This window comes from Stegostoma tigrinum, chromosome 33 (assembly GCF_030684315.1).
Source record: "Stegostoma tigrinum isolate sSteTig4 chromosome 33, sSteTig4.hap1, whole genome shotgun sequence".
In the NCBI taxonomy this organism is placed as follows: domain Eukaryota; kingdom Metazoa; phylum Chordata; class Chondrichthyes; order Orectolobiformes; family Stegostomatidae; genus Stegostoma; species Stegostoma tigrinum.
Genome location: NC_081386.1, coordinates 22,752,357 through 22,778,935, shown reverse-complemented (window position 1 = coordinate 22,778,935; position 26,579 = coordinate 22,752,357). Strand labels below are relative to the sequence as shown.

The window sequence follows — 26,579 nt, the reverse complement described above, 5'->3', positions numbered from 1 at the left end:
ACAATAGGTCTGTGCCAAATACTGTCTGTGTATCATTGGTCAAAAATAGTCCTTTTCCAAAGTATCACATGAAGAAAGTGTAACATGATGGCCTTTTTATACAAGCACACTCTATTTGAGATTTAATCAACATTACAATGATTTCATCCTGAGTAAGTCTCGAGGGCAATATCACTTTCCACACATTTATTACAGGATCATAGGGTGACATCATCTCCATGAAATATCAAGTTAGCATGGAGTATATGATGACTGTCCCTTGTGGGATGCACAAAATCACAGATATACAGGCAACATTTAAGGTCCTGTCTCAGAGTGGTAGAAAAGGCTGAAGAGGCCCAATAGCCTACTCCTGTTCCCATTGTTTCTTCTAATTTAATTGGATGATGAGATATCACTGGCTGTGATTTTCATGTTTCTTTTTCCAACAATAAACTGGTCAAGAGCATATTTTTACTGAGTAGCCCAACATTCAAAGACTGCAACTTCCCCCCGCAGTGGTCGAGAACGCCCTCGACCGTGTCTCTCGCATTTCCTGCAACTCATCCCTCACACCCCATCCCCGCAATAACCACCAAAAGAGAATCCTCCTCGTCCCCACATACCACCCCACCAACCTCCGAATACAATGCATCATCCTCCGACACGTCACCATCTGCAATCCACCCCACCACCAAAGGCATTTTTCCATCCCCATCCTTGTCTGCATTCCGGAGGGACCACTCTCTCCATGACTGCCTTGTCTGCTCCACACTCCCATCCAACCCCACCACACCCGGCACTTTCCCCTGCAACCGCAGGAAGTGCTACAGCTGCCCCTACACCTCCCCCCCTCACCCACATCTCTGGCCCCAAGAAGACTTTCCACATCAAGCAGATGTTCACCTGCACATCCACCAATCTGGTATACTGCATCCGCTGTTCCCAGTGTGGCCTCTTCTACATCGGGGAAACCAAGTGGAGGCTTGGGGACCGCTTTGCAGAACACCTATTCTTGGTTCGCAATGAACAACTGCACCTCCCAGTCAGAAACCATTTCAACTCCCCCTCCCCTTCCTCAGAAGACATGTCCATCCTGGGCCTCCTGCAGTGCCACGAGGATGCCATCCAAAGGTTGCAGGAACAGCAACTCATATTCCACTTGGGAACCCCTCAGCCCAATGGTATCAATGTGGACTTCACAAGCTTCAAAATCTCCCCTTCCCCCACTGCATCCCAAAACCAGCCCAGCTCATCCCTGCCTCCCTAACCTGTTCTTCCTCTCACCTATCCTTCCTCCCACCTCAAGCCGCACCTCCATTTCCTACCTACTAACCTCATCCCACCTCCTTGACCTGTCCGTCCTCCCCGGACTGACCTATCCCCTCCCTACCTCCCTACCTACACTCACCTCTACTGGCTCCATCCCCGCCTCTTTAACTTGACCGTCTGCTCTCCACCTATCTTCTCCTCTATCCATCTTCGATCTGCCTCCCCCTCTCTCCCTATTTATTTCAGAACCCTCTCCCCCTCCCCCAGTTCTGATGAAGGGTCTAGGCCCGAAACGTCGGCTTTTCTGCTCCTCCAATGCTGCTTGGCCTGCTATGTTCATCCAGCTCCACACTTTGTTATCTCGGATTCTTCAGCATCTGCAGTTCCTATTATCTCTGATACAACACCAATTACATCCCAGTATACCATTCCTATTAATTACACAGTCAACTGCATTAACACAGTTTATCCATTAGGTACAGTCAGGCTGGGTGCAGCTAACTCAGTTGGCTGCTCAGTGAAAACGAGGATGGGATTAATACCAACAGCAAGGAGCTCGAACTCCATTCCATATGTAGTTTTGGGACCTGCCTTCTCACCCTGCACAAATTTTAAAAAAAAACTAAGCAGTATATCGCTTGTTCTGCAAATAAAACCAAGGGTCTGTGTTCAAGCATATAGTGAAGAGGAGCCATATTGGAAATGGCCAGTTGGTGTCAGCCAGAACTCAGCGGGGGCCTCTCAATGTTCAAGTTTCATGTTCCACTTGAGCAAAAGCACAAAAATCAAGACCAGCACTCAGAAGAATACTGAAAGAGTGCTCCATTGTTGTGAGGTGCCATCTTTCCAATGAGATACTGAAGGCTCCTCCATGCTTTGGTGGATTTTCAAGATTTCACTAATATGAAAAGGAGGTGGGACTTACCCACAGGTTCCTGATTTAAATTTTTCTCTCAAATCAACAATATTTAAAAAAAAGGAATTATCAGGTCATTATCATATTGCTTTTTCTGAGGGTACTTGTGGTGAGCATACTGACTATCATATTTCCTACATTACAACCTCAGATACATTTCAAAAGTACTTCATTGTCTGTAAAAGCAGTTGGAGACATCAATGATTTTGAGAAGTATTAAATAAAAGTAAAGCTTTATGTTCTTTTATATCTGGAGTCGCAGGGTGTGATTCCCATTTATTTATACAGAATCTCACTACATTGTTCCTACTTTATTAAATCCCATTACACCTAAACAATTCATTCCCATTCTACGGTGCTTTATGTTGTTTTGTGGTAACCAATCACTTTAGGAACAACACTTTTCTGAAGGCGGACTTCCTATGAGAGCCATATGATGACCCCATCTATCAACCATCTTATCATAACCCTCAATCATCTCTCTTTCCAGAAATGTATTTGTTTCAGCTACAATAGCCAACCTTTGGTATCTCAGGCACATTTCTTTTTCTGGTCTAACTCTGTGGCCTTTAAGCATCAGGACTAGTCGATCTATATTTGAAACATGAATGCTTCCTTTAAAACATGATAAGAGAAAAATACAGACTCTCTCAACCTTCAGAATTCCTGACACTATATCATTGTAAATCCATCAATATATAATTCCAGCCCATAAATCTTTACATTTTAATCAGGTATTTAGGTCAAGATTTACCACTATTTTTCCAATAACACCCAATGAATCTTATTGTGTCAACAGTCAGAATAATGACTGACAGACTCTTGCATCTCAGAATAATATTTGTCAACTAACAGCGGGTAATGTCAGAGGACACTTAAGGATGGGCCGACAATGACAAAGCGTTAACAGATTATATAACACAGAACTTTCACTCCTCATCTACCTTGTTTAGCTGCTACAGTCTAGCACTTTCACCTTGTTACAAAGAGTCTAAAAGACTTCTCTCAAAACATTTCTTATTTCTGTCCATATCTTGACTGCACAGTGTTCAGTTACTAAAGAAATATCAACTGAATAAAGTACAATGGGCCTATCTTTCATTGGGATGCTGTATTCCCTACAAAAAGACACACTGCACCCTGCACTGAGAGAGATACTGTACTTGTCCAACATCAGAATATTCCACACAGCTACAGAGCTTCCCAGGAGCTCCCACAAATCTTTGCCGTGAGTTTAGTACATCAACGTGCCAACGGAGGTTCTTAGCATTTTGCAACATTTACCCCACCAGAGAAAATTGCAGGCACCCACTCCCAACATTGAGAGAGACACCTTCTTTCAACACAGTGACCATGGCACTTGGACAGACTCTAATACTGAAAGGAGAAAAACAGAAAGAACCTGGAGCAGCACGGTGGCTCAGTGGTTAGCACTGCTGCCTCACAGCACCAGGGACCTGGGTTCAATTCCACTCTTGGGTGACTGTCTGTGTGGAGTTTGCACATTCTCCCCGTGTCTGCTTGGGTTTCCTCTGGTTTCCTCCCACAGTCCGAAGATGTGCAGGTTAGGTGGACTAGCCAATCTGAATTGGCACCAACGACATAGGTAGGAAGAGAGATGGGGATTTAAGGCAGAAATGCAGGGAGCTAGGATGGAAGCTGAGAGCTAGGACGAACAGAGTTGTTGTCTCTGGTTTGGTGCCTGTGCCACGTGCTAGTGAGGCGAGGAATAGGGAGAGAGAGGAGTTGAACACGTGGCTACAGGGATGGTGCAGGAGGGAGGGTTTTGGATTCTTGGATAATTGGGGCTCTTTCTGGGGTAGGTGGGACCTCTACAAGCAAGATGGTCTTCACCTGAACCAGAGGGGTACCGATATCCTGGGGGGGAAATTTGCTAAGGCTATTCGGGTGGCTTTACACTAATTCAGCAGGGGGATGGGCACCAAAATTGTAGTTCGACTACAGAAAAGGTTGAGAGTAGGGTGGTCGGAAATAAAGTTTCAGGGACGCAAGATGGCACCGGCAAGCAAGAAGTTGGTTTGAAGTGTGTCTACTTCAATGCCAGGAGCGTCCGGAATAAGGTGGGTGAACTTGCAGCATGGGTTAGTACCTGGGACTTCGATGTTGTGGCCATTTCGGAGACATGGATAGAGCAGGGACAGGAATGGTTGTTGCAGGTTCCGGGATTTAGATGTTTCAGTAAGAACAGAGAAGATGGTAAAAGGGGCGGAGGTGTGGCATTGTTGGTCAAGGACAGCATTACAGTTGCAGAAAGGATGTTTGGGGACTCGTCAACTGAGGTAGTATGGGCTGAGGTTAGAAACAGGAAAGGAGAGGTCACCCTGTTGGGAGTTTTCTATAGGCCTCCGAATAGTTCCAGAGATGTAGGGGAAAGGATAGCAAAGATGATTCTCGATAGGAGTGAGAGAGACAGGGTAGTTGTCATGGGGGACTTCAACTTTCCAAATATTGACTGGGAACACTATAGTTCGAGTACTATAGATGGGTCAGTTTTTGTCCGGTGTGTGCAGGAGGGCTTCCTGACACAGTATGTAGATAGGCCAACAAGGGGCGAAGCCACATTAGATTTGGTACTGGGCAATGAGCCTGGCCAGGTGTTAGATTTGGAAGCAGGTGAGCACTTTGGTGATAGCGATCACAATTCTGTTATGTTTACCTTAGTGATGGAAAGGGATAGGTGTATACCACTGGGCAAGAGTTATAGCTGGGGGAAAGGCAATTACGATGAGATTAGGCAAGATTTAGGGAGCATAGGATGGGGAAGGAAACTGCAGGGGATGGGCACATTAGAAATGTGGAGCTTATTCAAGGAAAAGCTCCTGTGTGTCCTAGATAAGTATGTACCTGTCAGGCAGGGAGTAAGCTGTAGAGTGCGGGAGCCGTGGTTTACGAAGGAGGTGGAATCTCTGGTCAACAGGAAGAAGAAAGCTTATGTTAGGAATGAGATGTGAAGGCTCAGTTAGGGTGCTTAAGGACTACAAGGTAGCCAAAAAAGACCTAAAGAATAAGCTCAGAAGAGCCAGGAGGAGACATGAGAAGTTGTTGGCGGATAGTATCAGGGTAAACCCTAAGGCTTTCTATAGGTATTTAAGGAATAAAAGAATGATGAAAGTAAGATTAGGCCCAATCAAGGATAGTAGTGGTAAGTTGTGTGTGGAGTCAGATGAGATAGGGGAAGCGCTAAATGAATATTTTTCAACAGTATTCACTCTAGAAAACGACAATGTTGTCGAGGACAATACTGAGATACAGGCTACTAGACTAGGTGGGATTGAGGTTCACAAGGAAGAGGTATTAGAAATCCTTCAGAGGGTGAAGATAGATAAGTCCCCTGGGCTGGATGGGATTTATCCTCGGATCCTCTGGGAAGCCAGGGAGGAGATTGCCAAGCCTTTGGCATTGATCTTTAACTCGTCATTGTCTACAGGAATAGTGCCAGATGACTGGAGGATAGCAAATGTGGTTCCCCTGTTCAAGAAGGGGAGTAGAGACAACCCTGGTAATTATAGACCAGTGAGCCTTACCTGTTGGAAAAGGTTATAAGGGATAGGATTTATGATCATCTAGAAAAGAATAAATTGATTAGGGATAGTCAGCACGGTTTTGTGAAGGGAAGGTCGTGCCTCACAAGCCTTATTGAGTTCTTTGAGAAGGTGACCAAACAGGTAGATGAGAGTAAACCGGTTGATGTGGTGTATATGGATTTCAGCAAGGCGTTCGATAAGGTTCCCCACAGTAGGCTATTGTACAAAATGCGGAGGAATGGAATTATGGGAGATGTAGCAGTTTGGATTGGAAATTGGCTTGCTGAAAGAAGACAGAGGGTGGTAGTTGATGGGAAATGTTCATCCTGGAGACCAGTTAATAGTGGTGTACCACAAGGGTCGGTGTTGGGTTCACTGCTGTTTGTCATTTTTATAAATGACCTGGATGAGGGCGTAGAAGGATGGGTTAGTAAATTTGCAGACGACACTAAGGTCGATGGAGTTGTGGATAGTGACGAAGGATGCTGTAGGTTGCAGACAGACATAGATAAGCTGCAAAGCTGGGCTGAGAGGTGGCAAATGGAGTTTAATGCAGACAAGTGTGATGTGATGCACTTTGATAGGAGTAACCAGAAGGCAAAGTACAGGGCTAATGGTAAGATTCTTAGTAGTGTAGATGAGCAGAGAGATCTTGGTGTCCATGTACACAGATCCTTGAAAGTTGCCGCCTAGGTTGACAGGGCTGTTAAGAAGGCATACAGTGTTTTAGCTTTTATTAATAGAGGGATCGAGTTCCGGAACCAAGAGGTTATGGTGAAGCTGTACAAAACTCTGGTGCGGCCGCACTTGGAGTATTGGGTACAGTTCTGGTCACCGTATTATAAGAAGGATGTGGAAGCTTTGGAAAGGGTGCAGAGGAGATTTACTAGGATGTTGCCTGGTATGGAGGGAAGGTCTTACGAGGAAAGGCTGAGGGACTTGAGGCTGTTTTCATCAGAGAGAAGAAGGTTGAGAGGTGACTTAATTGAAACATATAAAATAATCAGAGGGTTAGATAGGGTGGATAGCGAGAGCCTTCTTCCTAGGATGGTGACGGCGAGCATGAGGGGGCTTTAAATTGAGGGGTGAAAGATATAGGACAGATGTCAGAGGTAGTTTCTTTACTCAGAGAGTAGTAAGGGAATGGAACGCTTTGCCTGCAACAGTAGTAGATTCGCCAACTTTAGGTACATTTAAGTCATCATTGGATAAGCATATGGACATACATGGAATAGTGTAGGTTAGATGGGCTTGAGATCGGTATGACAGGTCAGCACAACATCAAGGGCCAAAGGGCCTGTACTGTGCTGTAATGCTCTATGTTCTATGTTCTATGAATTGTCTTGTAGCGTTCAGGGATGTGTAGGCCAGGTGGATTAACCACAGGAAATACACTGATGGGGGGGTGTGGATCTGGGTGGGATGTTCTTTGGAGGGGCAATGTGGGCCAAATGGCCTGCTTTCACATTGTAGGAGTTTTTGATACTATGAACCTAAAAGCACAGCAACAGTTTTAAACAGAGGTGGATTATCAACCAACAGCTGGAGCTTATTTCTGATGTTGCCGGAAATCATTGTAAGCGCAAATAAACTGTTTCCCTTAATATGCAACCAAGATGTAATTTCATTTTTATGCCTGGGTGGCAAGTTGAAAGTTAACACCCACATATTCACAGCACCTATAAGAAGCAGTAAACGCATCCTACAAATACCATTAACATTGGGAATAGCGTCTCCCAGTTAGAGGTATTGTATTGCACTCTTAGTGTGTTTTTAATGGATCACCTGTGGCATTGCTCAGCCTTGGCCCTCTATGTTGTCTTTATTTGGTTTTAGTTGCTGAGAACAAAATTACAACTTATTTTTAGAAGGTTTTTTTTCGTAATTGTGGGGGGAGAAAAAGATAGCATAGAGCCATGGAGGTCACATCACTGAGAGACATCACAGTTCAGAGACCATATTAACATTAGACACTATTAGAATGCCACCTAAAAGAGTTACATGGAAACATCTCAGCTAAGTGTCAGATTGACAATGGATATTAAAATATATTGCAATTTAGGAATGGTTCACTAGCAACTGACATTTCTGCACATAATAGTTTCGTTATACTGAATTTTAGCTTTTTTTTAACCACCACAGAATGTAATCACAAGATTCTGTGACACACTACAGAACAGTGAGATTTATGAACATTTTATATTGGGTCACAGACCTCACTAAATAACCACTTCCCCAACCTGGAAAGTTGGCAGAAATTCAGTGATTTGCACTTTATTGAGGTGACAACTTTGAATTGATGGACAGCCAACAAGACAGATAGGTGAACAGAGCGTGACACATAAATCCCTCTCCCAGTGTTCCTAACCGCATGAAAGAATAAAAAATGAACTCTTGTCAAAATCAGAGCTCTTTAATAGATGAAATCTGAATCAAGAAATCTCATGTATGAATGTACGCATGCAAATAAATATATATAAAAGTACATGTGCCCAAACTGAACCAAATCACTACATTTTTCTTGAATTGTAAAAGAAATACAGGAGTTTCGAAGAGGTCTTAAAATAGTCCAACAAATTGCTGACTCTTACAGTGGTTTCAAATGGTAGATGATATCTTGGAAGAAAATGGACAATTCTGTCGACCTAAAAATACAAGTCTCAGGTCTAATTTCCCCAAATCACTTGGACAGCAGAGGCATTTTATTGTTGGTGCTGTTTTGTTTTTTGGCTCCCCCCACTGTAATGTTCCAAGTGTGTAACAATCAGAATTGTACAGCCCCTTGTTACATGATAGATGTGTATGGAGGCACAACATCCATAGCATCCTTAAAATCTGAAAACACCAAATCAGCAGTAATGAGCCAATGACAAACCGCTCCTAGCACATTAACCAAGAACAAACTACAGTACCATGTGCAGATCAGCAAATGATGTTAACCTCAGTGCAGGAAATCAGAAAACTGTTATGGATAGAAACCTCAACACAAGATCCAATCCAAAGCAAACCTAGAAAGTCCATAGGTGCACTGGGACAATCCCGAGGAAGATAACAGATGTAAACTATCGGAAGGCTACACACTGTTGCAGGAGAGACCATGGCAGGAGACAGGAGTCAAAGCAAGAATCCAGGTTGGTGAAACAACCTCTGGCTTCAAGGGGACATTGCTATACATTAAGCCACAATTGATATTTTGTGAGAGGTGTGAGCCATCCTTGCTCAAGCATTTGAAGATTGGCATGATCCTGACCAACATGTCACACTGAAACAATTGTCACACCACTTGCCTCCACTCCAAGATGAGTGGTCACAAGATGGATTTTAGACCAATACCTAGTACACCCCAGCACGAGGTCACTGGACGGAAACCAAAAAGAAAATGCCATGAGAACACCGGCTGTTTTGTTCTCTTCATTTGCCCAGGTAGACTGAAGCCAGATGTGTTGTCCCCACTGAAAATCAACTAACCCAGCAGACAGCATTAATCATCAGTGATTTATTACTGTTCTGCGTGTCTCATCCCTCAACCATTTAATTACCACATAAATAACAACAAGGCAAGACAGCACTTCACACATCCGTAGATTCTGCAGTGCTGAATTGGCTTGACAATTCATACACTAAATTCATTCACTCAAGACAAAATAAATTTCAGCACTACAGTGAGAAGAGTCACAATTTCAGTTCCTCGGAAAGGCAAATCACAAACTGCAAGCAAAAAGGAGCAGTGTAAACTCAAACATATACCCTAATAAACACATTACTCACATTTTCATACCCCAAAATGCTAATGGCCACATGCAGATGACAGCCATACTACATTCAATACACCAATTAACACATAGCAACACATGAAGACCTTAATAAATGCACATTATATGAATACCAAATGAACCACATTCAAAATACCAATAAACAAAGGTACACAACAAGAACCTAAGACACTCACTGTAAAATCTTAAATATGTAACTACCGCTCTCTTTTCCAGGAAAACTGTCCTCAAAACTCACGTCATTGAAAGCTTTTTATCCCCTCAGACCTCCTAATACCGCCCACTCCAGATTGGCAATCTGTTCTTTGTCCCCCACCGAGAGTCCCTCTGTGAAATATTTATCTCAGCATTTTGCTATGCTTTGAAACTACATAAATGAGTACAGTACTGATGCTAAGATACTCTCCAACAAACGCTGGCAATTTACAGATAAAAGCAAAATGCTGCTGATGCTGGAAATCTGAAATAAAAAGTGGGAAATGCTGGAAATGCTCAGCAGAGCGGACAGCCTCTGAGGACAGCAAGACCAGACTTCAGGTCAATGACCTTTCACCAGCGTTCTGGAAACTTCTCCACTCTTGCCAATGCATGAAACCCCGTTTGAATAGTAAACTGCAGAGAAAAAGATCAACTCTGCTCTTTGTTATCATGTTAACGTCCGAAACAGAACTCCTTTCTTTTTTCGAGAAGTATTTGAAAAATTCACTGCACCCTACTCTTCCTTGAAAAAACTTGTTTCAAAGCAATAGCTGAAATATTCATCAGCTTTCAGTTAAAGATTTTGATGGTAATCTTTGCAAATGTGCAAGACGCAAGTCTAAAAGTCAGCCTGCTCTCTCATCCTGCATATTTTAAATGCAACCAACTTTTCATCACAATTCCAGCTATTTCTTTGCACACACTGAAATCTATTGTCACTCTCTGCTGACCTGTGAAAATTAGTCATTCAGCTCGGTGACAGAAGCAAGTGCAAAATGTGACATCAAAGGCGCATAATAGGAGGCTCTTAGGGCTGACAAAGAAAACCCATTCATCAATGGACTTTGAAGAGGTGCCAGCTTTTGACAGGCGTGTGATCCAAAGCTGTTCCACAGAAACCCAGCTCCCTGCAGGAGCACAGCAGCCTGCCGTGAAGAGCTGTCCAGCCCAAGGAAAGGAATTCCACAGTTCCCGGAGGAATGTCGATCCTTTGATGCTGATAGTGTCAACATGACCCCTTCGATGTATTCCTTATGTGAGGAAGCAGTCATGCTATCCACCGCTATCCGATGTGTTAGTGAGTGAATGAGTCACTGTTTTACGAGAGGACAATGTTAACAAATTTAAACTGAAAGTAGTCGAGTGTCTTCCAGCGGAAAAATGTAGCACAGCCCCTTCTCTCAGGAGTTTGGGAAAGGATAACGGTGCTGAGCAAAATGATCTTGATGACATTTCATGTGTGACATTAAACCATGAAAATTTAGATCCTGCAAGTATCAAAGAATGGCATCTGATATATCACACCTTCTTCAACCTTTCCTTCCACATGAAGGAGCTACACTTTGAAGCCAACACTGGCCAATGTAAAATTGCCCTTGCTACTTAAATCTAATAGTTTAATTCTTCAACAGCTAAGCATGCAATTGCAGGATTTGATCGACTTCTTCATAGCAGAGTGTGAGATTCAGTCAGTTAGTCTCACAACAAATTTACAGCCTTCCCCTCCCCACCCCCACTGCCTGCCTGTGTTCTTATGATTTCTCCACAGTATATAAAACCTTACAATATGTGGGAGAGTGAGATCGCCAACTCACACCCCAAACTTCAACACAATGGTGGGATAAATGGCCTGCAGCTATTAATGCATCACAACAGTGTGTTTGCGACTAGCTACTGGAGGATAGATTTATCCACATCTGTGAGGATTACATGAGAGACAGCAGTTTGGGTCTCTGTATGTACTGTGTGCTCCTTAACGCGAAGCCTATTCTCTGTATCTGAATGGCAACATTTGAATATGAATAGACCTGTGTTTTAGATTGGTGTCACAGCCCTAAAAACAGACAATTTCTCTTTCACTTGTTAGGAGGCCGGTCCAAACATTTTGCTTTCTGCCATCTTGCCCGCCTTTTTAAGCAATGCTTTTCTAAAAATAAACCAGATGCTCGGTGCCACTCAGAGAGAAAAGACACGGATATTGGTCCACATTAAGCTTTCAATCGATGGATACATTTCAACCCAAATGGCTTTAAAACCCCAACTGCAAATTGCACCACTTCAGATCATTCCAATGACAGTTTAAGCAGAAGGGCTCTTCTGAGGTGATAATTAGACCCATTCCCTTACAGCATGGTTGCTTAGTGACTGGATTGTGAGAGAACAATGTCAGAGACTGCTCTTATGACCTACAAGGACCACAGTTATTCCTGTAAGGACATTGAGATGATAAATAGCTTCCCAGGGACAAACTGAGTGAAATGTAATGAGGGCCTCTAAATGAGAGGGGGAAAAAAGGCTTCAAAGAGATAACAGTGGAAAGGATAAACTGCTTCTTGGAAGTGATCTCATTCACCAATCAAATGAACTCGGGTCACCTTTCTGCCTGTGCTGTGCTCTGACTGTGAGGGTAGCTATTTCTTTCATTACAGCTGAGGTTCCACTGCAAGTACAGACAAACCCCACAGCAATCTCAAACCCTGACAGCATCAGAGCTCCGACAGCACATGGCATGACTTACCCTCCACGCGCCACATACCTCACATGCCACCATCAGCACCTCCTTCCACTCCCCCGACAAAATTGATGTTCTATGCCATGCTGAATTATTAATGATATCCCAGAGATTAAAACAATAGAAACAACACATTTATTACATTTTGGACAACTGCTTTCCACTTACACCAAGCGCTTCAGTGACCTACTGAGCGATAGATTGTAGAAGTACTTTAGGGCCTCACACTTTCTGCATTTACTTGTTCAATGTATCCATCCTTAGTGCCGACATCTGTCATCCTGCCTTTGCAACTTCTGCTCTTTTCTTTGCACTTAACAGCCAATGCTCAGTCCCGATGATTTAAACCCAGGGTTGAATTCACCACCCTTTGTATTGTACACCTGGACTTTTGTCTTCTATGTTCACAATAGGGACCATCACTTCTGTAGAATGAGCCTCATTTTGAAACCCCTCCTGGGTCTGGTCCCCTTCTCTCCATATTTGCAATCTCCTCCAGCCCAATTGCTCCACACCGGTTACCAGGCCTTCATTTACCTTGGCCCTACAGTCTGCAATACTCTCTGTACATCTGGGAAGTCACTGGGCCTCGTATTTCCTGATGTAGCTTGCATCATATTTTGTTAAATAATGTTTGGGAACAGCGTTGGTATAATTTGTTGTGTAAACGACACTATATACATTGAAGTTGCCGTTGTATCGGATTTGTGAAAAATAATGTCATCATCTCTCATGTTCTCCCCAACATTTACAGATGCTAAGTTTGGAACAACTACAAAACACCTAGTTCCCAAAAGACTTGGATGCCTGGTTGGTTACTAACAGAAGACACTCACAACTTAGGTTTATCAGCCCAGCAGGCAATTACCGGTCTCAGTATATCAGAGATAATGGGAACTGCAGATGCTGGAGAATCCGAGATAACAAAGTGTGGAGCTGGATGAACACAGCAGGCCAAGCAGCATCTCAGGAGCACAAAAGCTGATGTTTCAGGTATATCTGTTGCTTTCTCTGCTTCTGGGGCCTCTGTTCATGAGCTGCTTGGCTGTGTGTTATCAGAGCTGGAATTCAGCGTTGTTCCCTCCTCACAGCACCTATGGTTCGAAAAAAGCTACCTGCTCGGCAGTTTTGTTTTCCTGCTTGCACTAACGACAAACCTGGCCTCCCTTATCAATTGCCTGGAGCATAACATTCGGAAGCAGCAGCTCAATGTGAAATTATGAAAACTTTGCCTCATCTCACTCTGGTACACTGTGTCACAACATTTCCCCTGTGTCACCCAGGAGCAAAGCATTGTTTCAGATAACAATCCCCAACAGACTGTGTGTGTGTGTGTGTGTGTGTGTGTGTGTGTGTGTGTGTGTGTGTGTACGTACATACGTACACGGGGATTTTACTCTGACTGATTTGAAATAAGGGAAAGTAAATTTTGACTCACTAAAATTCTTAATGGGCATACAATTACAAGTTAATGAACAACTAGAAAGTAAGAATTTGCATTTACATAAGACTTTACACATCCTTGGAACACTTTGGAGTTATAGTGACTGATGATTTCATAGACAAAAGGCACAACAAGGTTTCACAAACAGCAAACAAGTTGAATGACTGCTTCATCTGTTTTGGGAGTTGACTAGCACCAAATTCTGTGCTGGTACCTTTCATATTCATGCGTGGGATATGGGCATTGCAGCCTAGACCAGTATTTATCGCCCATTCTTAATTGGAACTTGAGAGTCAACCACATTGCCGTGGGTCTGGAGTCACATATAGGCCAGACCAGCCAACAATGACAGTTTCCTTTCCTAAAGGACATTAGGGAAGCAGATTATTTTTCACGACAATCACAATAGATTCATGGTCAATGTATTCCAGATTTTTATTGAATTAAAATTCCACCATCTGCCATGGTGGGATTTGAACCCAGGTACCCAGAACATTACCTGGGTTTCTGAATTAACAGTTCAGCAATATCATCATCACCTCCCCATTACAACTGTTCTCACTGACAGGCTGAAAAATAGCAGATGGAGTCAATCTGGATAAACACAAGGTATTGCATCTTGGTACAACAAACAAGGGTTGGGCTTATACTATTAATTGGAAGGCCGAAGGGTGCAGGTAGATAATTCTTTGGAGTTTGCATCACATATAGACAGGGGGTTAAAAAGGCATTTGGCATGCTTGCGTTCATTGCTCAGTCCTTTGAGTATTGGAGTTGGGAAATCATGTTGAGGTTGCACATTGGTGAGGCCCCTTCTGGAGTAGTGTCCAGTTCTGGTTGACCAGTTATGGGAAGGATATTATTAAGCTGCAGAAAGTTCAGAGGAGATGTACCAAGATGTTGCCAGATACAGAAGGTTTGAGTTATAAAGAAAGGCTGGATAGGCTGGGACTCTTTTCACTGGAGCGTAGGAGGCTGAGAGGTGACCTGATGGAAGTTTATAAAATAATCAAAGATACAGTTACAGTTAATGGCAGTTGTCTTTTCCCTCGGATGGGGGATTTCAAGACTATCAGGCACATTTTTAAGGTGAAAGGAGAGAGGTCTGAAAAAGAACATGAGGCAATTTTTTTTAACATAGAGGGTGGTTTGTGTGTGGAATAAACTTCCTGAGGAAGTGGTGGATGTTAAAAGATATACTGATAAGTATATGAATAGGAAAGGTTTGAAGGGATATGGGCCAGGAGCAGGCAGGTGGGACTAGTTTAGTACAGGATTATGCTTTGCATGGACTAATTAAACCAAAGGATCTGTTTCCATACTGTATAGCTCTGACTCCAGATGAGACATTGACCCAAATTTAAAATCCTCAACCTTATTGTCACACCATTCCATGTCCTCACCACTTCTTATGTCTGCCACCTTCTCGCATCCTACAACCTTCCAAGAGATCTGCACTCCTGGAATTCTGATCTCTTGAGCATTCCCAATGGTCATCTCACCACCCATGGTGTCCACACCTTCAGCTACTTTTACACCAAACACTGAAATTCCCTCCCTACAACTCTCTGCCCCTTTTTCCTCCTTTCAGCTGCTCCTTCACATCTGCCTCCTTGATCAAGTGCCTGGTCATCTTCCCACAATATTTAATTATTTGGCTTAGTGTCAAAGTTTGCTTTGTAGCATTTCTGTTCCCAAGGATTTATGTGACATCATTGGAAACAAGGCAAACAACTGTAGAAGGTAATATGGAATTGTCTGCATTGGAATGTGGCTTCAAAATTCACAAGAATTACAAACGAAACACAAGATCATCAAATCATCGCACTGTCTCAGCAAGCATCTAATTTCTTGCTTTCTGTGAGCTTTCAGAAGATAAGGACACAGGTGATACAAGGACCAGAAGAAGTGGCCAACAGGAAAACTAATTGAGTGGAAAGAAATTGCAAGAAATGGTCACATGGATTTAGTACACGCTCATTATCCATCAGGATGCAGTCCACCACCAACTCAGAATGGCAAGGAAACAGCACAGAGCAACAGCAAAACTAGAAGACATGCCACCCTATCTGATTACAGACAGAAGGACAGTCATCTTGCTAGTGATAAATCCTCCTTATTGAGTGATACAATCAATGGTCTTCATTAGTGGAGTGATCCAGAGGTCACATTGTGATTTACGAACCTGGCTAATGACTTCATCAAATTACACAAGTTGCAGATTGTCCAACCAACTCTAAGGGAATTAGATTACAAATAGGCTCCAAATACACAAGGCTTTCTATAGAATGGGAGCTAGGTTTTCAAAATGGTCACTTCATTTTAAAGTGCAACTCTTCTTCTTCAGGTCTAATGCCATCCTTTAACTCAATGAGAAAACATGTATCATCTCAGTTGCGGTCTTCATTTAATTTTGAAACAAACGTTGAAGACTTTAAACAGAAAGTGTAATTTCAGAAGCTACTACAGAATCACAATTGTCTATATCTGCATTTCCAGATTACAATGTCTATCCCATAATATTCAACCAGGTCTGTTGGCTTCAGTTAGCAATCCATTATCCTTCTGGTATAATAACAGGTTAAGAGTCAACAATATTTTTTAAACACCAGTAACTTTTTTTTCTGAGCATGATCCTTTGTAGTAATTTGAGGATTTATTTTTCACTTTGCTCCCCAGATTTCATTGTGAATTTTGAGTTACATTCTGCTTATTAACTAACTCTGCTCAGCCCAGAGATTTTCTGGAGACATCTCCCTGTTAGTTACCCACAAAGCCCATTTCACTTTATTGTAATATTTCTGCAAGCCTGCATCTCAATTACATATTTATTTTCCCCGTGGGTTTTCAGGGCAAGAGCTGACCTCTTCGGTCCTTTCTGGATACTGTTTAAGATGTTATCTTTAGTGTGTTGAACATGATACAGTTCCTTGTGACCTCTTCTTTAATTTATTAAACAGAAAGTGATGGAATGGGGCAGCTCCATCGTGCAGCTAGTTTGTGTAGTAATGTATCTGTCCACGAAGAGTAAGGATGTTCTTAATGTAGTTGTAATCGATCAAACTAGGCAGTTGGGTGCAGTATTGTTGAATATGGACCTGGGTTCCCTAGCATTTAGGAAAACTGAAGGGTCCATCAAATTGTATTGTTCCAAGATATTTTTCTAATCTGCTCCCCAGTGGCTGACTGAGCTGCATAGTTATCTTGTTCCCTGGCTGTTTCTTGGCTGTACCTTGCTGCAATGAAACTGAGTTATCTGCAGAGTCTTTACTTTTAGGGAGGAATAAATGAAATGCCACAATTTACGGTATCATCTACAGTTAATAGAAAACATGTGCAGGCAAATAATCGAAGAGGCAGTCATTAAGCTAAGCTACCGATGAGCCTCATCTGGCTTGCTTCTGACATTGCCTTCGCGAAACTGCTCCCAGTCTACAAGATGGTTGACCTGTGTGCTGCTTGTAATTGCTAGAATGCAGCTTTATAAATAGGAGCCGCTGGTTTAGCATGTCTGGTCAGGGAAGAGGATTGATCAAAAGCACCTATTAAATAACATGTTACACTGGGGAGCCAGAAGAGTCTTAAGAAAAAGCACCAAGGAGAAACAAATAAAATGGAATGAACACACAAAGACAAGATTCTGAACTCAACCTAATTCTAACTCTGAGCAAATGGATCAGACAACCAGTAAGTAATCACCTATTGATAAGTTGCATCCCAATGATGCTTCACGTCATGTAACCCGAGAATCAGAGGTGGCTACTAGCACATGACTGCCATCCAAGCAGTTCAAGTCAAGTGCAATTTGGCCATTCAATTCCCAGGGAATTGAAGTACCTGTGCAATTATAGATAAATGCAATTAAGTCAATTTGTTTCCACAAATGGAACACAATAAATCCAATGAAGTAACAGTCAAAAAGCAGTCAATGTAGTGGCCAGCTTCTAATGGCTGACCCATTCATTTCAGGTCAGGTTTAAATAACCAGCAGTTTAATGGTAACCTTGACAGGTTTCATTCCATTCAGAAGCGGGTCTTTCAGTAAATTAATTACTTACTCTAGTGCTGGGACAATTTCTTTTAAAAAGGCTTTAAAGTGGTTACACTATTGCGACAGCAATATGGGCCACATGAAATCAACAACAGGCCACACAAAGCAGTAGGGATGGTGCCAGATTCTCAATCCCTTAACATGACCTTCAAAGTGTCAACTCACAGTGACCACTATCCAGACTAAAAGCCACAAAAGATCAGCAACTCGCGACAATGAAACTTGGGACACCCTGCTCCTCGCATCTCTTCTGTTCATGAATTAAGAGAAAATATTCCGATACTGTTTGCTTTTTGGCAAGCTTTAAGTTTCTTGTCTTTCTTTTTCAGACAACGTTAGCTTTCTGAGCCGTGAGATGATGCTGGAAGTTCTCTCTACTCCGAATCCTCTTTGAGACAATTCAGAATATGATTTACTTCAATAAGGACACCTTGCCCCATTTGGAAGGATTCTGACATGTTCTGACTTGCCATAAATTAGGATCCAATTCTTAGAGTCACAGAATAACAACAGCACAGAATGAGGCCATTCAATCTATTATGCTTGAGCCTACTCATTACAACGTCACCCTTGAGACAGGTCATTGCTGACCAGAGACAGTTTCCTAAGCTGGTGGGGGCGCCGTCATATTCAACAACATAGCGCAATTGCACATTAGCTCCAGTTATTACCTTAATCGGCTGAACCTGAAGCATGTGCTGCAGTTAGAGAACAACTTATAGAGAGAGTCACAGAATTGTACAGCACGGAAACAGACCTTTTGGTCCAACTCATCCATGCCAACCAGATGTCCTAAATTAATCCAGTCCCATTTGCCAGCATTTGGTCCATTATCCTCTAAACCCTTCCTATTCAAGTACCTATCCAGATGCCTTCTGAATGCTGTTATTGTACCAGCCTCTGCCACTTCCTCTGGCAAAATTTTTTTTTAATGTAGTCATTCATGAGATATGGAAGTCACTGGCTAGGCCAGTATTTATTGCCCTATCCCTAATTTACCCAGTAGCTGAGTGTTGACCACATTGCTCTGGTAGTAGGCCAGACTAGGTAAGGATGGCAGATTTCCTTCCCTAAAGGACATCAGTGAACCAGATGAGTTTTTCCTGGCATCAGCAATGGTTTGGCAGTGATCATTAGACTCTTAAGTTCAGATTTTTATTAAATTAATATTTCCCTATCTGCCATGGTGGGATTTGAATCTGGGTCCCCAGAACCTTGCCTGGGTCTCTGGATTAATAGTCTAATGATAATACCACTTGACCATCACCTCAAATTATGTGAATTAATAAAATTTAATGGAGCATTTGAGAAAGAATGCAAATTTGGGAATAGTGTGGATTGATCTAATATTGTGGGGCGGGAAGTCAGGTGGGTCTAGCATCAAGAATGAGACAAAAATTCAAAAGTCTACTTTAAGTAAAAAAAAAACTCCTATGCTTTTGAATTAGTTGACCAAAATACGGTCAGAATCTGATGCAACCCTCCCTTCTCAGAGCAACATTGGGTTCACTTACTTGCAACTTGTACTTTTGCCTTGCGGCTGACCAGTAATCCCAAGTGATTCTGGGCTGTGCAGTCATATTCGCCCTCATCAGAGGAGCCGTCCTCTCTCAGCTTCTGAAACTTTGTGATGTAGAGTGATCCATTGGCAAGCAGCGAGATGTGTTCGCTGTCAGACAGCAGCACTCCATTCTTCCTCCACGACTTGCTAATGGGCTGCATTCCTTCCACTTGGCAATGCAGTTTCAGCGGATGTTCCTCCACTGCTACAACATCACTCGGTTCCAGGGTGAAAGTCAATTCTGAAGATTGGCCTAAATCTAAAAATAGAAACAACAAATAATAGCATCATCTCCCATATAATTTCTTGTATGCTTAGTTGCAATGGTAATACTGAATACTGAACTATCCTAAAGGTAAACATTGCATATTTTCAGAATACTACACAGTAAAATCGACATTATAATGTGACATAGCCATATATACAGGGGGGAAATCATGGAACCCTATGGCCCTAAACAAACTTTGAATCCATTTTCAAATCAACTTGTTTGAGCTCATCTCATCAACTCATTTCAAGTTGTTGAAACCAAATGCAGCAAACCTTCTGTCTCTACGATGGACATCAGTCAAAACATTTTAAATAGTAAATGAGAGGCCATTATGACTTAGTCCTACATGAGCCCAGCACAGGGAATGTTGCACAGAATTTATCTCGTCACAGATTACTTCTTATTAACAATTACTTCACTACAAAGAGGGCATGTGTTAGCAACGAGACTATAAGCAGTTGTAAATGTATTAAAACACACATTCATAACCACAGAAGTATGGATATAAACTAGGAGCTGTGTGTAATGTAACATTAGACATCAACAACTATGCATCCACTAATCACATATGATTGTGTCTTTCTGCATCAGATGAATCTGCATGATTAAAATTGTTTGCTTACAGCCACATGTTTAACAACACTGCACAAATAACTGTACGTATACGATTGGAGTTACACCATTACATGCACAAAGAAGAACATATATGCAGAAGACTGCAGATAACATTATGTGCTCATATCTGCAGACATACCGATAATTTGCAACATGCAATCTATACAGCACTTAAATCTGACACTCACTTATGCAAATGCTGCAGTATGTTCTCAGGTTTAATTCCATTTTGAATCATGCAATCCTATCATCTTACACGGACAGTTGTAGGCACACACACTCTCAGATGTCCATACTACTCATCAGCTTCCACACATATCATGCAAACTAACCAATACCTGGACATGGACATCTTTTGACATTCTTGGAAAACTTCATGTGCATAATTAAAACTCGGTTATTCATTTTCAAAGGAAAAATTTGAGAACAACAAATGTCAAAAACTGAATATGTATCACCTTCCAAACTACAGTGGAGTAAAATAACAGAATTATGTTTCAATTTTCCTTGTGTAAAGTGCTCAGATAATCGATGAAGAAAAAACACTCTATTCCTGGATGGCAATGTCCAACATTGTTCAATTACAGCAGTTTTTATAAACATATAGTTAACTAAGGGTTGGCCTTAAGCAGCAGTTTTCATTCTTGCTGCTTGCACAAGAAGAACTTCCTCTTCCAATTAAATCGGCAAAATATAATCTGTTCAACATTCCTTAGAAAGAAAACAGTCTCCACATTCGACTGGTTGAAATCTCAGGGGCTGCTTTCAATATGTACAACATGCCTGATGTTTAAATCCCTTTGACGTAAGAGCACACATTCCACTGCAACACTGAAATGCAACAACTTGCTTTATTTAAAAGTGAGGTTTTTGCAATAAAGTTTGGTGGATCTGACAATGATGATCTTGACGGTCCTACTTTGAGACAGCATGTATAGACAATTATGACAGTTTTCTGCTAGTAAATGTGCTGCCTAATCTACATAATTCCCATCAGCTTTAAATTTTAGATAAAATTGCACAAATACAATAGACAATAAAGAATTAGTTAATAACTAATTGTGGCTTACTACAGCAATGCAAGCAAAGGGTGGACAATATGGAAGAGTTTCTCTGACGCATTTTTCAATAAGCATTGAGAATATTGGCATTGGCTTCATCTACCACAGCAGGTAAGGTGATAAGTGATAACTAAACTTTTTAACTTTATAGGTGAGGGAAACAGCACTAAATTCTGTGTGACTGTGATTGCTTCTCTTGGGATATGCTTCCTTAAACTTCCTTCAGGGTAGAATTTTTGCTCAGCAACCGAAGACACATCAATACTGTGAGATAAAACGCATTCCGATTTGGTTGTATCCAGATCCAGTGTCCTCTTTTGTCTTCCAAACCAGTTCAGCATTCCCACTTCATATACAGTTCTGCAGCTCACAATATGTTCCCTCTCAGCTGTTCTTAGTGCTGTCTCAGTTTTCAAAACTTCTGTATCATGTGTTCTGAGTTTGTATCATATGGCTTCTGCTTTCAAGTAATATATTTGTGCAGAAGATGGCTTGGCTCATGCTAACCGAAGCAAAATCTTGATTTTCTGTATATTATTTATTGAATTTTTTCAATCCAACCTCTCCCAGAGTTTGCATTCAACTGGACACCAGTCCTGAAAAATGATCTATGATAATACACTAATGTCTCAGTTATTCGTCCTTGTTTTACTTTAAACACAGCATTTGAGAACAGGAAGCACATTGTTTTATTCTGGTGAGCGACAATAAAATGGGTTCAAATATGACTAATAGTGTTTGGACTTTGAAATGTACAACATTATTTAAGCTAATTGGCCTGGCCCTGCATATTTGGTTAAATCAAAATGTTAGTTCACTAGTGGCAATTATTCACCATTGTGTTAAATGAGTATCATAATTTGCAATTTTGTGTTAACACTGCTCAAGGACCTATTACACCTGAAGCATAATACTTTGCCTGATAGCAACTGAACAGTAAAGTTAGTGCATATACAAACGCTCTGAACACATCTTTCAGCAGCAATAGCAGGGTCACTTTCCCAAGTTCCAGTCAAACATACCGTGTTAGGAAAAGCTGCTCCAGAGTCTCTTTATGATCAAGACTTATTCTTTCATATTATTTTGGAGGCTTTGGAGTGCATTTGAACACCTATATATACTTACACATCTATTCATTCTGATCAAGCACCATTTAGACACAACCCATACAATCACTGTGTCACATGTTAATGGTCCTCAGCCATATCAGACACATATGTATAAAATTCCAAACAGGACTTCAAGCACCCAATCCCCTCCCCAAAATCCATTCGCAGCCCAAAACACAGGGTGGATGTGACTACTATTAACATAGCAACCTCCCCAATTCACATACAGAAATGCCTGTGACAGACACTTGCACAACAGATATAAGCCCTGCATGACCAACTTGTTCCTTTTTAAAATTCTGGGCTACTTTTCTTTCCACAAGGCCTCAAGATGCCAGGTTCCCAAGAATCCTTTATTCTCAGCACTGCAGGAAAATACACCAGAATGCAATAGCCAGCTTTCGATGTCTATCCTCAAACTTTCTCTCTTGCAAACAATAGGTTTTGTTTCTGGCTCCAGGTTTAGATAAGGCTCTAAAATTACAATAAAAACTATAAGAACTGCGGGTGCTGTAAATCAGGAACAAAAACAGGAAGCTCAGCAGGTCTGGCAGTATCTGTGAAGAAAAATTCTGAGTTAATGTTTCGGGTCCAGTGACCCTTCCGCAGAATTATAATACTGTCCTTTCTCAGAATAATCTTCATGAAGTACAGTTCAATTTAACACAACAGCTCCTAAAACCTAGGAGGCCTTCCTTCCCCCTTATTGTGCCCAAAGGCAAAAGATGGCAGTGTCTGAAAGTCACAATCTTTAGAAAACATCTTGAACAAGACATACCTAGGAATGTGTTTGAAACACAAGGAAAGGAACGAGAGGCTGATCAATTAAGAGGTTCTTTTAATATCACAGAGCACTTTGGGATGATCTCTAAACTACTCTTTGGTCTAAATTACATTCATAAGCAGAGTTTTTGTACTATGTGTTGAATAGGACTCATTACTATCCCTAAAGGATAGTACATCAAAGTTATGAACGTGCATAAATCAGATTTTCAGCACAGATTTCAAGTAATAATGCACTCCTGTAGGATACTGTCCCTTTCTGATATGCACTTCCAGTAAATTAAGAAAAATCTTCAGAAGCTGGAAGTCTGCATCAAAAGCAGAAAATGCTGCAAACGCTCAGCATGTCAGGTAACATCTGTGGGAAGAACAGAATGCTTAACATTTTGAGTGTGGACTCTTAAATCAGAATAATTGCTGGGTGTTAACAGGATTTTCTGCTTTCGTTTTTGTTGGTTATATCCTTTGTTTGCCTGTTTTACGTAATACCAGATTAGCAACATGGTGCTGTCCTATTGTTGCTGTCAGCACAGTGTGCTCTCAATGCTGTGATATGCAGTAGAGCTTTGTGAACTGCAATCATAAACTCGGTTCATTAGCAATGCACGCTCACTGCAGACTTACATTACACAAGAACGGCCGTGGACCACATAAAGTGATTGCTCCCAGCACGTCGCCATTGCCCATTGAATTTTATTTATGTGATTAACTAAAGAAAGACTTGCATTTACATAGCAGCTTCCTTGACCTCGGGATACCCCAAAGTGCTTTACAGTCAATGGCATTCTTTTGAAGTGTAGTAACTTGCATAATTGTACAGCAAGCGTTAGAGCAGGCGCAGATGTGAGAGGAGAAAGTGCTTGAGAAAAACATCAGTTCATGCCGCTCATGTGTGCTGTCTGCGTTCGGATGGCTACCGTTCTAAGCTCTAGTGCGGACAAAATTAAACTGCACGATTGAATGGCGAGGGGGGAGTTGAGTAATTTAAAGTTGGATGATGTTAAGTGCAGGATCTTGGTGGATGAGGCAGTCCCTATGTGTTGCTGTGGGGTTTGAGAGTTCGAGGTGTTGAACTGAGAAGGAGAAAGTGAGCCAGTAACTGGCGAGGCACCATGTGCTTTAACAAAGGGGGATACCGGCCGTGCGCTTTACTGAGCCCTGCTCCTTCCCCTCCCTGGGTTTCAGTCCTCTCTCAGGGGCTGAGCTGATGCCCCTCTGTCCCAACCCCCGGGGAGTTTACAAAGTTCCGAGAATGTTAACATGAAACAAAAACCCACTGGCATCGCTTCAGACTGAAGCTGGGCTTTCCGTGAGAGCATCCAGTTCGGATACTGCGGAAATCCTCAGTGATGGCCCGAAGCTCTCTCCACGGGTTTGTGTAAAACTCAACATCTCCTCCTGTATTTCTACACCCCCCCACCTCCCCTTCCACTATTCCTCCCCCCCACCTCCCCTCCCCCATTCCTGCCCCCACCTCCCTCGTATTCCTGCCCCCCCAACTCCCCCTCCCGTATTCCTGCCCCCCACCTCCTGCCACCACACCATCCCGCCCCCTCTCCCCTCCCCCCCCCCCCCCCCCCATCTCCCACCTCCTGATGAATTCCTCCCTGCCTCCGGTTCCCGATTCTAAATCCTTCGGGACCTGCTCCAACTTCTGCCAACGGTCACAGCGTGTGGAGCAGCCCGGGACCAGGAAACCAGTCCGACCCGGGGCAACTGAAGTTGATTTTTTAGCATCTGCAGTTCTCGCTTTCTCTGAATGAAATAAGTTCAGACAAGATGCAGAAATGGCAAGACTTTTAACGTTGCTGTTGCTGAACCGAGGACTTAAACTAAACATGTATCCATAACAACTGTACATTTCTTTAAACACAGAAAAAACTTGGCAGGTTGGGGGGACCGTTACTGTTGGAATAAACTGTGTTCAGATTTTTTGGGAAAAAGAAAGTGTGAAACAAAGCTATTTCGGTACAATTTGGCAGAAGAGGTGAAGGGGGGGGGGTGAATTGCAAGGAGGTGTGTGGTGGGAGACAGACTGTGTTCTCATTCCGAATACAAGCCCCTTGTAGCTGCTGCTAGCTGCTTAGTCGCGCTGAGGGGCTGGGAGCTGCCTCCTTGTTTACACACACACGCTGCCTCTCCCACCGCAGCCACATCCCGAGCCAAAAAACCCCTCCCCTCCACATTAAACAACTTTCCGCCCAGCTCCAATCACAGGCGCCTACTCAACCCTACATTTTTGTGCCAGATCGAAGCAGAAACAGCTCTCCCTGGGTCCAGCAACCAGTAAACAAAGACCTTCCGGTGGGTTTCACTGACCCACCCCCCCCCCCCCCCCCCGAGGTGATGCTGCCCATTCCGCAGCAAATTGCATGGGTTGTTTTTTTTTCCTCCTGACTCCCTTTGGGATCCTCCCAAGTTAAAAAAAAATCACCCAGCCCACTCCCGAGTCTTGCAGACGTTACTTATGGGGCCGCTCGGCCCCTTTCCCTGATCCTAGCCCGCGAGGCGTGTTGGGGAGTGGTGCGATTCCAAGGGGAAGGACAGCCATGGTCCCATGGGTCTGAGAGAGTGTAGAGTCGGCGCGTGTATCTCCATCTGAAAACCAGCGGCAGATGGTGTCGGACGGGTACCCTCCATCTGTCAAACACGGGGGGTGGGGGGTAAAAGAGAGGGAGGCGGTAACAAACATTTCGCTTCTCCTTGCTGCACAAGAGGTGGGTAGAAACGCTCTTAGGATCCAACCCTTCTCCACTTCAGCCTCATTCCGCCAACTTGCCCCCTTAGGTCACTGGGCGAAATTGCGGCTCCAGACAAAAGAGGGTTTTTGTGTGTGTTTGGAGGACGGGGAAGATGGGGAAATAAAAGAGAATGCAACTTTGCAGAAAGCAGAGACTACTCACCCCCGAGTGCGAGCAGGAGGAAGCCCAGAGCACAGCAACAGCAGCAGGACACAGACAAGCTCCTCAACGCCATTACAGTCCTCACTTTAATCCTCAAACCAGGAGCACACCGACAGTCATAGTGCAGGGCACACCGTGTCTGTGTGTGTGTGTGTGTGGAGAGAGGGGGTGGATCTGCTTACGCCGTGTTGTCCAATGCTCATCTATCACAGCGTGTCAGCATCCCGCTCTCTCTCTCTCTCTCTCTGGAGAGAGGCCACCATCCGGGGGGGTGCGGGGTGCGTAAACTGCAGCCACCTTATTGCCGCCTCCGGCCGCAGAGCTTCTCTCTCTCTCACACACACATACACACACTAACCCCCCCCCCCCCACTTACGTACACACGCACACACTCCCTCCCTACTCATACACACACACATACTCCCACCCTACTCACATAGACACGCACACACTCCCTCCTTACTCACACACACACACTCACTCCCCTGCGACACACACACAAACACACTCTCCCCCTACACACATATACACACACACACTCCCCCTATGCACATATATACACACACCTTCTCCACCTATACACATA

General features: G+C 42.9%; 1 protein-coding gene across 2 annotated transcripts in view; it reads right to left on the bottom strand.

Annotated features, from left to right (window-relative positions):
• igdcc3 (immunoglobulin superfamily, DCC subclass, member 3) overlaps window positions 1-26,320 on the bottom strand; it is a 124,897-nt gene extending 98,577 nt beyond the window's left edge. For both annotated transcript variants that reach the window (XM_048563108.2, XM_048563109.2), the window contains exons 1-2: window positions 25,994-26,320; window positions 19,205-19,510 (exon numbers count right to left, since the gene is read on the bottom strand). In XM_048563108.2, coding sequence (XP_048419065.1) covers window positions 19,205-19,510; window positions 25,994-26,066 — 379 coding nt within the window. In that variant the 5' untranslated portion in view covers window positions 26,067-26,320. The remainder of the gene's footprint in view (window positions 1-19,204; window positions 19,511-25,993) is intronic.
• Between the last annotated feature and the right edge of the window lie 259 nt (window positions 26,321-26,579).